Genomic DNA, 18,219 nt, shown 5'->3' with positions numbered 1-18,219 from the left:
ACTCATACTAAATTTGTATCTGACAAAGGGTGCATTGAACTACAGTATCTTGAGCTCCCTCATGGAAAATTAATCGTGAAAACTAATAGTCCTACGACTGACCCCCTGGAACACTGACCAACCGATCAGCACACACAATGACTGTTTATTGCTATCCATGATCGGAGCTCCTTTACAGCGAAGTTATGAAAAATATCCAATATATGTTATATTTATTGAAACTACAGTTTCCAGTCGTGATTCAATCGCACAGGAAAACGCTTCACGTTCCGTTTTCGCTACCGAAGCCAACATGACCTAAATTTACAAAATCACGATCAATTGTAGCGTTTAACCCACACACTGCCCTCGACAGTCCACGATTTTCAACGCAATGACAGTCGAGTTGCGTCCGAACTTGATCAATCGTAGAGTTGTACTAGTTATCAAAACTTTTCTTACACATATGTTTTAGAACAGCTTTTCTTCATTGTATATTGTCTTTTTGTTGTTTTCTATCGATTGATAAAATATCCGATGGTCAAGACCTTTTCTCGATATTTTTTTGATATTATGTTTTATTTTTCTGATGGTTGTAGTGCTGCAGCTGAAACCAATGGCCCAACGGAAGAGACAGAGGAAGACCATGAGAGGAGGGAGAGGCGGTCAAGAGAACGAGCAGCACTTTCCAACGAAACAGAGGTAATAAAGAGATCTTTGTCTGTACATTTTTTATTTCATTTATTTGTTTCCACATTCAAAATATATTACACAGTAATAGAAGAAAATGTATGTGACAAGTGGAGGAGGTCTGAGAAAGCCGAGGCTCTTACGAGGCAGACCCCCCCCCCCCCCGTACAAAGACAATAAGAAAAGAAAAAAATGAACAATGCATGCAATAAAACAAAGGTTGCACACACAAATAAACCATGTAACTGTACTTACATTACATAAGATAACATGATACAATTTAAAGAATTATCATATGTAATGACAAAAAGAAAAAAATGAAAAAATCTGCTATTCATAAACTAAACACTAGGAATTATGCCAAGATGTAGATGTTGTCTTTTGAACATCAGATGTCTGGCACAGGTCTGTTATTTACTGTATTGAGGTCTCACAAAATAATTGTACTTATTGATGTAGACCAAAGAATATATTCAAAAGTTACTGGAAACCTGCTATAAACTAACATCAGCAGAAAGGAGAAAAAAAGACTTGCTAACCAGGTGAAGCATTTAAGAAGAATAATGTTATGTACAGGTACAGGTAACATTCTGAGAACATTTTACCAACCTGAGCACCAAACACCCAAACAACAGTTTCCCTTAATGATTATATGTTAATGATTTACAGTTGAGTCTCAAATCCGGGTAGTTTAAAGATTACAGTTGAGTCCCAAATCCAGTACTTGAATAATTACAGTTGTGTCCCAAATCCAGTAATTGAATATGTACAGATGAGGTCCAATTCCAGTACTTGAATAATTACAGTTGTGTCCCAAATCCAGTAATTGAATAATTACAGATGAGGTCCAATTCCAGTAGTTGAATGATTACAGCTGAGGTCCAAATCCAGTAGTTGTATGATTACAGCTGAGGTCCAAATCCAGTAGTTGAATGATTACAGAGCCGTCAGCTCTGAGGTCCAAATCCAGTGGTTGAATGACTTCAGTTGAGTCTTAAAGCCAGTAATTGAATAATTACAGTTCATCCCAAATCCACTAGTTGAATGATTACAGTTTAGTCCCAAATCCAGTAGGCAAATCCCAAATTCATCCAAATTCCATCTTGCTGGCAAATAGTACTTATAACATTTAATTCTGAATGATATATTTGCAGAGATTTTTCTAACATTTTTTACTGATTCCCATAATTGCAGAAAACAATCCAGCCAGTCAATCAGTCTAAACTTACAATAACTACTGAAAAATTCACTTGCCTGTTCTCAATGGTTGGGTGTGAACAAGTGCTCAAATGAGTACACTGTAAATATATGTTACATCTGCTGTCATTTGCCTCTAACTCAAGTAGATAAAGTCACTTGAGTGACTAAATAACAGTAACAATTGTGACACATTTAAGGTAGTAGTTCCTTGCCTATCATACCAGTGAATTTTCAAGATGGGAAGTTTACCCTCAGTGTTGTCAAGTGGTACATCACAGAAGCAGTTACTTGCCTGTATACATAGTCAAGGGTGGATAGACAAATGACCAAACGTAACATGTCAAGTGAAATATTAAAATCTATATTCAACTAAATAGTGTTTATGTAGAGTGAGAATATGACATTAATATTTAAAGTCAAGTGATGTAATTAAGGAATTCACTTGTCAAAGGGAATTAAGGAATTCACTGGTCAAGGGTGTACGGGCAAGTGACTAAGTAACACTAGTGAAGTGATGCATTGATTACTGTACTTGTCACTTGCCTGTGTACAAGTGATATATATACATACATGTATGTTGTAGTCTAGCAGAGGCATTGACATGCCACAGGAATGTAGGAACTAATCAGTGTGATGAATGAATTGTGCCTGATGATGATGTAAGCCTCTTGTCTCTAAATAGACTGGGCCTCAAAGCCTTTAACACCGATGCTCTCAGTTTACGAGAGACTCGTCTCTCAAACTGATCGCAACATATTCGAGAAATGTAAAGATTTATTTATGCTCGCAGTTCATGAATTGGACATTCATGGAGGTGGTAACCAAGAGGGCAACAGGGGATTGTTTTGTAGATGGCTCAGTCCTGGATTTTCTAAAATTAAACATTAACACTGATTGCTGTCTGGCCGTAATGGTTGGCAGTCATCAGCTATTAACGCATGCCGTATGTTAGCACACACACACACACATACATGCATACACACAGACAGTAACAATAAATGATTTGTTCCCCATGAGTAAAATGGAATGATTCGATGCATCATTGCAAGATTCATTGGAGACAGTTCAAATGTTGTAAGATTGTTATCAATTAGTGAATTACTTGATGTAGTGACATGCAGTAAATGATTGTCTAAAATATGTGAAGCGTTGGCTTATAAATGCTCTTCATTTCAAGGATAATGATCAGTTGCTGCCTTGATATAACCAAAAAAAAAAAAGGGCAAGGTATGTCTTGCACATTCTTCATGTCTATGGGTGTTGTACCACAGTTAATTGCTCCATTGACTTACACACTTAATTCGTCACTTTCCAAGGCCGGTAGAACTTTTCAACTGTCATGTCCTACCCACCATATGATATCTTGATGGCTTGGGCTTATCACAGCACATTCAATTTTGCCACCATTGACTGTTTAGATGTTGAGCTAGAAGAGGTCAAAGGTTAGCATAGTGCTTCCCTACATGTTTTCCAGCTCTCGCTACGGAATCCTCTTGTTTCACCCAGGATTTCCTAAAATGTCTTAAATCACCTTCAACCCTCCAGATTTTTAGACAGTCAGTATTGCATCATCTCCAACATCCAATCATAAAATAAAGTGATTATGACTCAAACAATGGCCACTATGCATCACTAGGTGCATTTAGGACTGTTTTGCAACGCTAACCTTTAACATGCCAATGAAGTCACTGCTTCTCTTTCATTATTTGTCCATAGCTATACATATGTACCCACATAAACTATTTCGACCAATTGGTAGCGGTGTAATATGAAACAGAGTGAAATTGTGGACGTTTTTAGCTTCAGATTTTTGGCAAATGTGTGAAACAGTTGTGCATGCATGTTTCCAAAATGTTGCTTTCCATGTTTTCTTGTTCATGAATGATACATGTCGTTTATGCATGATGTTTCGTTTATGCATGACATTTCATTTATGCATGATGTTTTGTTATGTACGTTTCAGTCACAGGTGACGTCCCCTCCAGCATCCCAGAGCGAGGCCAAAACTAACCATACTCCGCCAGCAGGAGAGAAGGTTTGTCGAGTTACCATCGTTACGGTTTTCATAAATGTTGTGATCAATGTTAAATTACTATAAGTAGGACAGCAATGGACCTTTCAAGGCTGACAGCTGTGTGGACATGTCCACTTTCACTTTTGAGGTTTACCAATTTAGTTTTTGACATCATTAATACCTCTTTTGAAAAAAGTTTCTAGGTAACCCAATTGTTAGAAATTGAATCAAATTCAGTACAAGTTGACTCTTTCATTTACCCATGTTTGTGAAACTTTTAGCATATATTTTACCAGTTGTAGTAGACCTTATGTTATGAGTGATACTGGATTATGTTTGTAAATAAATGAAAAAATAAAGGTGCAGAGGAGAAACAGGTTAATTATTATGACATATAAGGAAACAACTTTATATGCATGACGTATGTGTTTGCATCATGGTTATGATTTTGCATGTACTTGTTATTGTGTATATAATACTCTTCCAGATTGAATCTACATCCCCTCCTACCACTTCAAAGGACACCAAAGAGGCCATTGTTGTGACTCCTGACAAAACAAAGGTTTGCATGAATGTTCATATATGTGTCAGTAAATAATGTAAAATAATGTATTTATGATAATCTATTCAGAAAATGTCATAATGGTCTCTAAGGGAAGGAAAGTACCATTGTGTAGTCATCTATGAGCTACTAAAAGTCAACAACAATAACAACAAAAAGATACAAAAAAAAACAACAACACCGAAACAAGCAATTCTCCAAAATGTAAGATTCATGATACTTTATGTTTTAAGATACAGTAGTTTAACTTTGCTTTGGAAAGGAAAATACCATTGTGTATTTATCTATGCTACTAAAAGTCAACGACAGAACAACAATAACAACAAAGAGATACACCCCCAAAAAAAAAAAAAAACACACACTTAAAACAAGCAATCCTTCAAAATGTAAGATTCATTGTACTTTATGTTTTTAAATAGTTTATCTTTGCTTTGGAAGGAAAATACCATTGTGTATTTATCTATGCTACTAAAAGTCAACAACAGAACAACAATAACAACAAAGAGATACACCCCCCAAAAAAAACAAAAAAAAAAACACTTAAAAGAAGCAATCCTTCAAAATGTAAGATTCATTGTACTTTATGTTTTTAAATAGTTAATCTTTGCTTTGGAAAGGAAAATACCATTGTGTAGTCATTTCTGCTACTTAAATTCAACAAGAACAAGAACACCAAGGTACACAAACAAAAAAATAATAAAGATAACAATCCTTCAAAATGTAAGATTCATTGTCCTTTATGTTTTTAGATAGATTAACTTTGCTTTGGAAAGGAAAATAACTTGGTGTAATCATCTATGCTACTAAAATTCAACAAGAACAACAACAAAATAATTAAATAAATAAAAACAATCCTTCAAAATGTAAGATTCATTGTACTTTAGGTTTGTAGATAGTTGAACTTAAATGTGGTAACTTGTATTCATCCACTCTGGATGAATGCATAACAGTGTTGTCACTTGTCATACATGTGAGCCCATTAAATTGGGAATTGTGTAGTTTGTGAGTATTGCATGTGTATTATATATATATTGGAGTGTGCATTTTGCATTATTCTGACAAAAGCCCTGTACTTTCCACAGATCAGTGCATGGCTAGCCCTTATTCTAACTTATTTTTTATAACAAAATAATAATTTTCAATCACAAGGTAAATAGCTTGAGGATCTTTGCAGTTGTGTAATCATTTGACTTCTCTTACATATTCAGTTCTGGACTGTTTCCCTCTGATCCAGAAGTGTCCCATGAAGATGACATCCCAATCTTCATTTCAGTGGGAATAGTGCCAATTGTGCCAATCCCCCACGGTCGAGTTCATGATCGTGATGTTCTTCCTTACGAACCATTAAGTGATTATGTTGTCAAACTTGTCACGCGTACACTTTTCACTGGCAAGTATCGTACCATTTAAATCGTGGCGAGATCGAGGCAGGATACAACTTGACATCTTGCTACTTGGGTTCAATTGCACTCTTCAGAATTGCTTTAAAATGTGGATAGCTTTCTCGACCAATATGCGAGATCGATGTAAAGACACTACGGTAAAGCTGTCTCCACGTTAACATTCTAGAGATTCTGTAACGACGATATGTCTTATGAAATCATCTATTTATTCAATTGATTGGTTAGGCCCTCAATGAAAACACACACGTATGTATCACGACATCTGATTGGACAGTTTGTTAGATACATGCTAACCTATGCTGTTGTGCTGATTGCATAGAGCATTATGTTACATAGACACCCATTGTTGTCACCATGGTGATTTAATGAAGGCAGTTTTTGTGTTTTAACCTTTCACTATAGGCGATTAGATTGAAGCCTGACCCTGTTGGTATTTGCGTTATTATACCAGTACAATGAATAACGGCTCTGTTGGCGATGCGTCTTCTCCAATCGTTTGGTTCCTGTTGTACAGACTGATTTAATCCTTGGTATCTTCTCGCGAATCGCTAATTCCCCCCCCCCCCCCACACAGGAGGCATTTACCTGAATGACCCATTTGCACTAGTTAAAAATGTCAGATGGTTCACCTGATCATCTTCTAAAGTTCTATGAAGCAGGTTGCTATACTGTCGTGTGATTGGTCTAGCTCTCTGATCACTTGTATATAGTTTCACCGGATCATTTCTTAAGTCCTACAAAGCTGGTTGCTATACTGTTGTATGATTGGTCTAGCTCTGTGATCCCTAATCACCATTAACTTGTATATACAGTAGTTTCAACTGAGAGTCTTCTAAAATCCTATGAAGCTGGTTGCTAGTACTGTTGTATGATTGGTCGAGCTCTATGATCCCTAATCACCATTCACATGTATATAGTTTCTTATTTGTTGGTCATATGACTGTATATCCCACTGCATAGGCTGTGTCCCCTTTGAATATACTTAATTTAAGTCACTTTTCCAGTGCAATAGTTTCAGTAACGGTAGTTACAGCTCAGGTTTAGTGGGACAATTTTATGTCTGTCTTGTAATAACATCTCCTCAAGTACCAATGAGCAGTTCTTTGTTGTCATTTTCAAAACACAACCAAATGATCGTTTCCCAGATTATTTTGATTGACTGTCATGACTGTATCTAGCTTCCTCTGGAGTGTTTTAATTCAGTTATATTTTATTCAAGCCAATTAATGGTGTTGCCCTTCTGTTTTTTAGAGCCTGTAATCTCTTAAATTTGAACTTTGACCTATGCTCTACAGTTCTGTTGAAGTCATATCTACTGTACTGCCCTCTAGAGTGTAGTTAGGAATTTTATGCGAATCTATCATTTGGTTATTCTCATCCAATGTTATGCTCACTACGTTTAATAGACTCTTGTATCCAGACCCTCATCATTTATCATTTCAAGCTGTTCTGTATGTTTGTTATTATCCATTTTGCTAAGCTTAACATAAAACAAAGAAGTTGTTGATTTATCTATCACAAAAAATCTCTCAGTTCTAAACACTATTGTCAACATGGTCCGTTATTACTACACTGTGAATAAACTGCACCTAGTTATTGCTTAAGCTGCATAAAGAAACTGGTGTGAAGTTGACATGCATAAAGTAGGCTAAATATTGTAACACTTTGGCCATGAGCATGTGCTAGTGTACTACTCCTTGGTAGTGATTTATATATGCAGTAGTCCACTATAGACATACATATAAAATGCTGTAGTACACCAGTGTGAGTATTGTAGTCTACTCCAGCCTCTGCTTCACTATAGACATACATATAACATGCTGTAGTACACCAGTGTGAGTATTGTAGTCTTCTCCAGCCTATGCTTCACTATACATTTACCATGATAAGTCTGTGACATACATCATCTGATATACTCTGTGACAGGCATCTGAAGACAGAGTAGTCGCTGGACTAAATTCTTGAGGTGATTTGATTTACTTGGTGTTGCATTTCAGTGTAGTACCTCCGTTGCTAAGGCCTCCCCCCCCCCAGATTGATAGATACAGCGTATGATAGTGCAGCCATCTCTCTCTCTCTCTCTCGAGAGAGAGAGACAGAAGTCATGTAAAACTTTGACCAAGTTGGTTCTGTCATCGAGCAGGCTGGGTCGTGGTCAATCCTATACTATTAATAGCTAATAATTAGCGGAAGTGATCGTTTATCCAATGGGCTCTTACTGATAGTGTTTGGTCACTCCATCAAAGTTATAAATCAATGTGACGTTCTGACCTACTTCAGAGATGGCAGTTTGTGATACGAGATGTCTGGGCTGTAACAAGCACCTTAGGTATTAAAATTTACTCATTGTGAGTTGAATCAAAGCTAATGATAATTTGATCTAATGTCAGGAGAGATAAGACAAGACTTCAAATTTCTTTTTCTTATTGAAAGTAGCATCAACTTTAAAATAACTCCCCCTCCCCCCCCCCCCCAGAAATGTGCGTGTCCCCACACTATCTCATAGATACTGATCTCAAATGTCCTCACAGTCAAATATGACCAGATACAACATAATAAAAGTCAATAATCTTTTTCCATGTCAAAGATTGTAGGTTTTCATGTAAGGTTGTTAAATTGTGTGTAGTGAGAAAGAATGTTCAAAGTACCCACAATGCACTGCAACTGGATGGGTTGATATGGTACCATGAGTAATGAAAAAGAGGTAAAGCTGTTGCTTACTGTGGCTTTCTATTTTCCGCCTTGCTTTGGAGTCAACTTTTGGTTTAATTAAATTCATAGCACTCAATAATGGAGCAAATCTGAAACTAACACAGTGATTACAAAAGCGAAGACAAAAAACACCGGATCAGATGCCTGTAGGGTGTACAAAAATGTAAAAAGGAACGAATTGTGGGAATATACACTTCATGCTGTTAGTAATGTAATGTGGTCATCAAAGGCTTGTTTAGGATCATTCAAATTGATGTAGGTTAACGATCGTATATTAAAGATTAATTTGATGTTGATGAGAAAAGGCTATTGTTTATTTGTCAGTGAGGGGAATGCACACATTGTCATCAGCAGAGAGGACAAAAGCTATGTATGTATGTATTTAAGATCCTCCTGCAAGCAGGAACTCTTGAAGAAGCCTCATTGGCTTATCAAAGCCGCAAGCTGACTGAAGTCAGTCTCTTAGATTCATATTTAACGTCCATGGTTATGAATTATCAATTGTCAACAACTCGGTAAGTGGACGACATACATCTTAGAGTGACTCAAACTGGGACCTTATGATTGGAAGGCACCGGCATTAACCACTATTACGATATTGTTGTAAACCCTCCTATTTTGTTTATAATGTTTGTTGCGCTTGGTAAACTGAAAGGAAAGCTGATGCTTCCTCTGTTATGTTATGTTCCAAGGGAATGTTGGATGCATTCACAGTTTATTTCTTGCTATCATTGACATTTGTAACTGAACTCTCTTGAAGTTGCATAGCATGTATGTACCACCAGCCGGTAGCCTGCCCTCCCACCTCCTGGTCCCTGGCATGTTGTACATACCACATAGGATATCGACTTGCTAGTCTTTAAGATATTTGGTAGTACACATGCATAATTATATTCCACCAATCATGAATATGTAAAAATAGCTTAATAACTAGAGATGTCCTTACAGTTGATTGATGATTCAACATTAGATTTAAGTCCAAAATAACATAAAACTGTTGGCAAACTGCTTATCCACTAAAGAGCCTGTGTAGGAGAGTGTGTAAAAGTAAGTTAGCCTGACGTGTCGATCCTAGCAGGATCTTCTTCAAAGGCTAAAAAGGCTAGCCTTTGAAGAAGATCCTGTAAGGATCGAAACGTCAGGCCAACTTACTTTTACACAGATTTAATACCAAGCGATTTATGGTCTAATATTATAATCTAGATATAAATTTGGCAAACAGAAATTTGATTAAATGAAGTTTAATTAATCTTTTGACCTACATATGGCATGGGTCAGATTTTGTTTCTAAATTAATGTTTAAATCTAACAGTCCATTAAGATTGGAAAATGTAACGGAGACTAATTCCAGCCTTACAGATCTATTTAGACACCATGTTTGTGTATTTAGCCAGGCGCGTAGCCAAGGGGGGGGGCGGGCGAAGGGGGCAGCCGCCCCTTTGAGCATGTTTTTAACATTTTTTTTTAATGTTTTTATGATATGGCTAGTAATTTCAAAAGAGAAAATGCCAAATGGGAAGTGCCATTTCCAGCTATCTAGGAGGCATTTTCAGCAAATTTTTTCTTGTACGCTTCGCGCCAACCACGGTGGCGCTACACTTAGATAGTTTGCAAGGCCCTATCTACAGCTCTGATAGCTTGCCTACATTTTCGCCCCTCCCTTGGCAAATTCCTGGCTACTCGCCTGTATTTAGCTAGAAACCACACCAGCGAACAAGCTGCCTGAAAATACCCTTCATCACTGATACCTGTGTGTCTGTATAAACGTAGCTTAAACACCGGAGTAACAGAGGCTGGTACTCGGTAGTTGAACACGGAAGTACCTACCCAATATTTAGTGTAAAAAATATCCGTCTTCCGTGCTCACTTCCCATCATCTGCTATAAAAGTTTGATTTATCACAGGAACATTCTTGCTCTGGTTTTGAAAAGAAAAAAACTAGAGCAGCAACTCTGCAGTGAGTGTGACACAGCGGGCGGGATGGATATCTCAGTCCTATTGGCCGCTGCTGTAGTGAGTGCATTAAATAGTGTCAACACTAGTACAACAGAAACAGGTCACTGAAATGAACTTGAATTTTAGTTTGATTTCAGTTGTGAATCATTTCAACTTAGAATCAAATCCGATACTTGAAATAGTTACATGGTGGTAAATTACAGAAAAGTGTCTGCGGGGATAAGATGTGTATCAATTTAGTGCAAGTAACGATTCAACAGCCTGGCTCTGAAATATTTGAAACAATGGATATGAATGAATGAACATTGTGTTTAAACAACGCTAGTGAGACCGTTCTGCCAGAGGAAGGAATAGCCAAAGACAATAAGTTATGAGCTTACCACATTTGGCACTGTAAGTAGTTATTTATGGTAGTTTACACGAAGGAAGAAAGAACGATGGACGTTGCTAGACCGGTCAGCTCGAGGAAGGAATAACCGTAGACAATTATTACCTTTGCATATATCGCACTATAGTAGTAGTAGTTTTACATGATGTAAGAAAGAATGACTAACCAGTGATTCCACGGTTGGTTTAAGACATGGCTGGTAGTTGAATGGTTTATCCCATTAGCCTTGAGGAAGGAATAACCGTAGACAATTATAACCTTTGCATATATCGCACTATATATAGTTATCAGTAGTTTTACATGATGTAAGAAAGAATGACGAACAAGTGATTCCACGGTTGGTTTAAGACACGGCTGGTAGTTCAATGGTTTATCCCATTAGCCTTGAGGAAGGAATAACCGTAGACAATTATAACCTTTGCATATATCGCACTATATATTTATAGTTATCAGTAGTTTTACATGATGTAAGAAAGAATGACTAACCAGTGATTCCACGGTTGGTTTAAGACACGGCCGGTAGTTAAATGGTTTATCCCATTAGCCTTGAGGAAGGAATAACTATAGACAATTATAACCTTTGCATATATCACGCTAAATATAATTATCAGTAGTTTTACATGAATTAAGAAAGGATGACGAACAAGTGATTCCACGGTTGGTTTAAGATATGGCTGGTAGTTAAATGGTTTATCCCATTAGCTTTGTACCAGTGTCATAAAGTTGGAATTACGGACTATTGTGTTAATAAGGGAAAACTCCCAGTTAAATACAAACTTGTTTCAGATCAGTTTTGCCCGTATTTACGGTATGCCGGAAAGCCGAATGTTGTCCATGTGTACTGATATTCTCAATTTTTGTTACTATATGTGCGACATCCAAGAATTGTTTTCTCTCTGGTTGAAACCTCCTCCATTGACTGACTCTTTGTATGCGAACCTCTACAAAGGCATGAAAGATCTTGCTGTCAACATCCGTAAAGCTGGGACCAATAAAAATGACCTCTCAAATGGTAAAGTAATGTTTAATAGTGAAAAGTCAAATTCCATCTGAGCAGGTCTATGGAATCCCAGTAAATTTGATATGAACAGATTCCAGAAAATTAGCAATTACCGTGGAATCACTCTCAATTAGTTGGAATGTGACCTGAAATAAGTCAGGAAAGTCTTGCTCCTTGTGCATGATACCGGGCTTAAAAACACTTTGTCAGGGAGTTGCCATTTTGTCTACATATGTTAATGTTGTCACAAGGAGGTGACCAGTTATTCTTTCAATAATGTCGAAAGTGATTGTTACAAATAATGTTGTAACCTGGCATTCTTTGTTCGTGATGTAACTTATATCGTCTATTTTAAGCTGATTGTAGTACCAGCGTTGCCACTTTGGCATTGTAAATGCCAAACATGACAAATTTTGCATTTTCTTCTTAAATTTGGCTGGAGGAAAATTAAGTGCTGGCCACACAACAGTTTGGCCTTTTTTTTATAAATTTTTTTTTTCATGGCCAACCATTTAAGAGAAATTGTAGCTGAAATTGTTTAATTTCCTTTCAAAAAAATCAAGTTCAACCACTTCATGATGTTCAGTCCAACTTGGCTGTGAAAATGTTGGATTTAATTTTTGACCATGTTTCACTCCCTTATGTTCATCTAAGAAATGCCATGAATTGCATATAAATTTGGCATTTATTCACCCAGTTTGGCGGGGTGTCATAGAAAAATCTGGCAACCCCGATTATTGCAATCGCATGGAACTAATGACTTTGTATTGATTAGTAAACACCTTAACTTTTGCTTTCATATGAAGTAAGTTTCCTCCCCTACAGGCCACATGCCTGTCCATGACCTTAGCTGAGTACCTACCACAGAACCTACTAGCCCACTTCACTAAAGTAAATGCTCATAGAACAGCTCTTGTCACTTAAATAGTTTACCACACAAGATGACAATATGATACAGCCATTTGATAGCATTGTTAACCCCATGACGCACCATAAAGAACAGTATCTTACTTTGTTGGTGTCAGCAGTAAAGATTATTAACTGTTTACTGCCCTCCTCATGATTCACATGGTTCTGTAAATCCCCCCCCCCCCCTTACTCATCCCTGAAATCATTTTCTTTCTCTGTTCCTCTGAAATGATTAATAGTTACTTCAGTTGGGCAGAAACCATCAAAGGACACTAGCTTTCATCTCTACTATATACTGTATATAGCCCACATGTTTATATCAAGCAGTGTAGTTACCAAGTGATATAAATTAAATATACATCAGTTGATGGATCAGATTCAGTGAAATATTTGACATCCCTCTTGTGTCCTTCTTGTGAATGTTCTTATTCCTCCATGAGGTCGTAAAGATGAAGTCAATGTGCTGATGGTTCAATGATCAGACCTCCAGGCTACTGGTGTGTGATCTTGATCTTCTCATAGCTAGCTATGTACAGAATGTCAAATGGTGTATCTGTTAGTCTTAATATAATAATGTATATAATGTATATATAGTGTACTGTATATAGCATATATAACGTATATAATGTCTATATATCGAGTTGGTTAGCATCATGTTTGATCTCTAGAGTAAGGCAAAAATATGTCACCAAAACAACTATATAGTACTGCTTGATACAGGTGACAAATGTCTACAGTGGAATTACGACCTACCTTACCGGTTTCGAACCTCTGGACATACAATCAGCATCCATAGCCTAGTGGTGTCCGCATATAAAGCGGGAGGCCAGGGTTCGAACCCCGGTGGAGGCTGGCAGTTTTTTCACTGTTCTTGATTTTCCAACTCATTACGATTTCAATTCTATATATGTATATATATATATATATATATATGTGAGTAATAATGATAACATAGATAATATACGTAATATGCATCATTAATAACATATTGTTTTCTAGAAAATTTAGTCGAAGTGGGTGCCATCAAGATAAATTTTGTCTTTTCCTCCCACTTGTTTTTTTTTCTTGTAGCTCTGGATTTTTGTATAAATCTAGGTATCAAAAATAGGGACGAAGATTTCACACTAAAGTAACGTGAGAGAATGCTGTTATATGTCTCATATGAAGCTCTGCGGTATGGCCAAGCCCTCAGTCCAACTAAACCTTTTGAAGTTGAATAATTCGAGGAGTAACAGATGTCGAGCCACTTTAATCATTAATTTATTATGGACCTTTGTGAATGTTTCTGAGGTGGGTGATATAAAAGAGAGATGGTTCTTATTTGTTTACTTGCAGGAGGATGACTCTGAGAGGTTAAGACAAGAGGAAGAGGAGCAGAGACAAAGAGAGGAGGAGGAAGAAGCAGCCAGACGAAAACAAGAGGTAAAAATTGCCACTCCTAGATTATGACTTCCTAGAACCTGTTCCATTAAGATTATAAAAGAAGTTCTTACTAAAGAAACAATTGTAGCCGTGGTGCAGAGATTTAGACGAGACTGAGGACACTAAGGCTTCTACTGGATAATGTCATCTATTCAATCCGTGAAAACTACAAAAAATATATATATAAATTCTCTATTAACGTACAAATATATCACAAAATAATCAGTAAATAGCAAGCAGCACAAAACATACAAGTAGCACATAAAGACAAGAAAATGCAACGCAAACATCAAAGACGCAACTCAAATAGTTTCTACAATTACACATTTAAAACTCCATAAACCGCAATAGTTAAAACGTACCTCTTTAGTATCCTTTACTCCTATAGCCCAAATCCTGTGACAATCAAAGGTCACACAGTATCGGCATGGGTTGCACTGGCTGCCACACCCTGGCACAAGTAACATGTATCATATAAAGTATCCAGTCACACAACTGACCCTATGCAGATCTAGAACGCAAGTGAGCTCCCCGATCTCTCCATGCCACATGAAGGAACGACCAAACAGAGGGCATGAACTCACACACTGAATAAACATGAGGCACACTCTCTTACGCAGGGTTTGACTCAGCTTTAAGAGTGACAGTAAGAAAGCAGACATCACACAACCATAACAGTATCTAAGATGTGGAAATCTCCAGAAGTAATTAGCTCAAATTAGTAGTGCCTTGGGTTGATCACCGAAACTAGGAGAGCTCGTTTGCATCCCTGTTGTTTCAAGTTCAGAGCAGACATAACACAACCGTGACAGTATCTAAGATCTGGAAATCACCAAAAGTAGCAGCTTAAATCAGTAGTGCCATGGGTTGATCACCGTTAATAGGAGAGCTCGTTTTGCATCCCTGTTGTTTCAAGTTCAAAGCAGACATAACACAACCATGACAGTATCTAAGATGTGGAAATCACCAGAAGTAGCAGCTCAAATCAGTAGTGCCATGGGTTGAACACCGTTAATAGGAGAGCTCGTTTGCATCCCTGTTGTTTCAAGTTCAAAGCAGACATAACACAACCGTTACAGTATCTAAGATCTGGAAATCACCAGAAGTAGCAGCTCAAATCAGTAGTGCCTTGGGTTGATCACCGTAACTAGCAGAGCTCGTTTTGCATCTCCTTTTGTTTCAAGTTCAAACAAAACCGTGTGAAGTGCCTTAACTTGTGTCTTTTAAACCATGTTTCTGTTGGAGAACCTTGCACGAGTGGAACAACAATAAAACAATGTTCTAGCACAACTCCATGCAACTTCACACAGAGTGTTTAGTACGTGCTTGTGAGTGCTGCGCTTTCAAGCCCTGAACTTACTTTGATTCAGAGATTTGTGAACCCCATAAAATTATCACACTCGTTTTGGCCTACGTGACAGATGCATTGACTTGAAAGCCCCATATTGCACACACTGTTTGAAGTTGACTAGTCATATAGTCAAAGCAGTTAATGACTGCAATGGCAGACTGCTACTTTATGGTTAAGGGTACCCCATTAGGAACTTTTAGTTGATTCAGAGATTCGTAAACCATACATATCACACTCGTTTTGGCCTACGTGACAGATGCATTGACTTGAAAGCCCCAAATTGCACACACTGTTTGAAGTTGACTAGTCGTATAGTCAAAGCAGTTAATGGCTGCAATGGCAGACTGCTTCTTTATGGTTAAGCCAAGGGTACCCCATTAGGAACTTACATTTGATTCAGAGATTTGACTGGTGCACTCAGTTAGAATAGTGGATATAGCTCCATGTTGCACACACTGTTTACCGATGACTAGTCGTATAGTCAACACAGTTAATGACTGCAATGGGAGACTGCTACTCAAGGCAGTGCATTACCATGTGAGTTTCAGTTGGTTACATTTATTGATGGAAGAGGTTTTAGTGCCAGATCTTCCGGGAATTTCCAAAAAATGGGTTGAGAACATAGTTTAGGGTACCCCATTAGGAAAGTAAAAAGATAGCAGCTTAACATACAATAGCACCAAAATTGGTTGTCCAAAGTATCAAATGTGAAAACGCTCTAGCTTGTTTTGCCTAAAATCCAAATTGCAATTACAATATAAAATCATAAACAAGATGATTATTAATAATTCCCAAAAACTTGCAAATTGAAGTGGAAAACTGTTTCAGTACTGTCATCTTTGCTGGTGTCAGGGACGTAGCCAGGGGTGAGCATGGGGAAACCCCCTCCCCTTAGACCCCTCTCCTATATCAATTGCAAAATGTGCTCCCCTCCCGCTCCCTGCAAATTCCTGGCTACGTGGCTGGCTGGTGTATTAAACATTTGCAAACTGAGTGGGTTTCTTGTCAACCTACTTTATCAGTGTCACGAATTGACCTCAAAATTAAAGTGTAAGTCCTCATAGACCTTTCTTACATTCAACTTTAGTGTTACTGTTAAAACAAATGTATATCAAACCTTCAATGCTACTTTAATTGAAACCTTGGGATTTTTTAGCACACGATAGAGTGTAGCAATGATGACCGGAATGGCCTCCCCCCCATTACTGGCCAAACAAATCCATAAGACCCCTGATTACATATGCCACCAAGTAGTGTTTAGCTACTCTTGAATGCAATTTTCGAAAAGCATAAATAATAGTAATAATAACCAGCAATTATTTTTACGACGCTAAAACGACCACAAATGTGGGAGAAAACCGCAAGAGCTTATGGATTACAACTTACATCGGGTGGCTTCCAATTCAACATTTTAACTCAAATTGGGAATCTTTTCAATTTTAGAAAGTCATTCCAGATGGGAAAACCATAGATTGCTCTTGGATGAAAAACCCGCCTTACTATGACCCAGCCGGGTATCGAATTCGGAACCTCCAGATTGTTATGCCTCATCACTTCAAATGCCACCGCCTTTATCCAAGCGGCCACAACACCAACAGCAGTATATGCCTACAGCTGACATAAGTCAAATGCCAGCAGTGTTGTACCTCATAGTAACTCTGAACTTTAGATGGTATAAATAAAGTAGAAAATGCCAAATGGATCCTGATTATACTCAAGTTGTCCCTATGTCCATAATAATAAACAGTTCTTATATAGCGCAACTTACAATAAAGTCTCGCCGGGCTGTACAAAAGAAAGTGAAAGATATGTACACAATATACAATAAGAGTAAACATAACAATTGTAACAATGAAAACAGGTGTGTGTTCAAAACAGTTTTGAACATCTCCACAGACACGACAGTCTTTGAGTTGAGTGGAAGTTTATTCCAAAGGAGGGTTGAGGAGTACTGGAAAGATCACTCGCCATTAGATTTAGTGGACACAGGGTGCATAGAGAGCAATGATTGGGTGCTGGAGCGCAGACTGCGAGTTGGGGTATAACTTTGAACAAGTTCACCCAAGTAGTGTGGCGCAATACCATGAATACATTCCATAGTCGATGTTAGCATGGTGAAAGTAGTGTGTTGATGAATGTAACAGTTTTAAGGATGAAACATTCAAGCACATCCTCGTGTGACGATTAATACTTATTTTTCTGCCGGTAGGAGGCAGCAAGAAAGGCAGAAGAGAGGAAACGTCAAGCGGAGGCAGAACAGGAAGAGAGACGGAAACAAGATGCCGCGAAAGAGAAAGAAAGGAAGAGGAACGCAGAGCTTGAGAGGCAGCGGCAAGAAGACTTGCAGAGGGAAGAAGATGCCAAGGTAGGTAGAGGGATGGGGTGAGGGTAGATGAAGGGGAGAGGGGAGGAATAGATGCCATAATGATAGGGAGGAGATAGGTTAAGGGAGCAGAAAGATTAGATACCTTATCCAAGAACAGGGCAGGTTGGAAGGGGGAGAGGGTAGGGGTAGATGAAGGGGAGAGGGGAAGAATATTTGCCCTAATGATAAGGAGGAGATAGGTTAAGGGAACGGAAAGATTAGATACCTTATCCAAGAACAGGGCAGGTTGGAAGGGGGAGAGGGTAGG

The 18,219-nt window shown here is 37.9% G+C and overlaps 1 protein-coding gene across 4 annotated transcripts in view; it reads left to right on the top strand.

Annotated features, from left to right (window-relative positions):
- LOC139969504 (uncharacterized) overlaps nt 1-18,219 on the top strand; it is a 42,101-nt gene that overhangs the window by 11,133 nt on the left and 12,749 nt on the right. For 2 of the 4 annotated variants that reach the window (XM_071974541.1, XM_071974539.1), the window contains 4 exons: nt 579-681; nt 3,833-3,904; nt 14,149-14,235; nt 17,796-17,951. In XM_071974541.1, the coding sequence (XP_071830642.1) occupies nt 579-681; nt 3,833-3,904; nt 14,149-14,235; nt 17,796-17,951 (418 nt within the window). The remainder of the gene's footprint in view (nt 1-578; nt 682-3,832; nt 3,905-14,148; nt 14,236-17,795; nt 17,952-18,219) is intronic. The other 2 variants (XM_071974542.1, XM_071974540.1) reach the window with 1 other exon arrangement.

Source organism: Apostichopus japonicus, chromosome 7, assembly GCF_037975245.1.
Source record: "Apostichopus japonicus isolate 1M-3 chromosome 7, ASM3797524v1, whole genome shotgun sequence".
Classification (NCBI taxonomy): domain Eukaryota; kingdom Metazoa; phylum Echinodermata; class Holothuroidea; order Aspidochirotida; family Stichopodidae; genus Apostichopus; species Apostichopus japonicus.
Note: the sequence above shows the minus strand (reverse complement) of the source record. Positions and strands in the feature narration are given on the sequence as shown.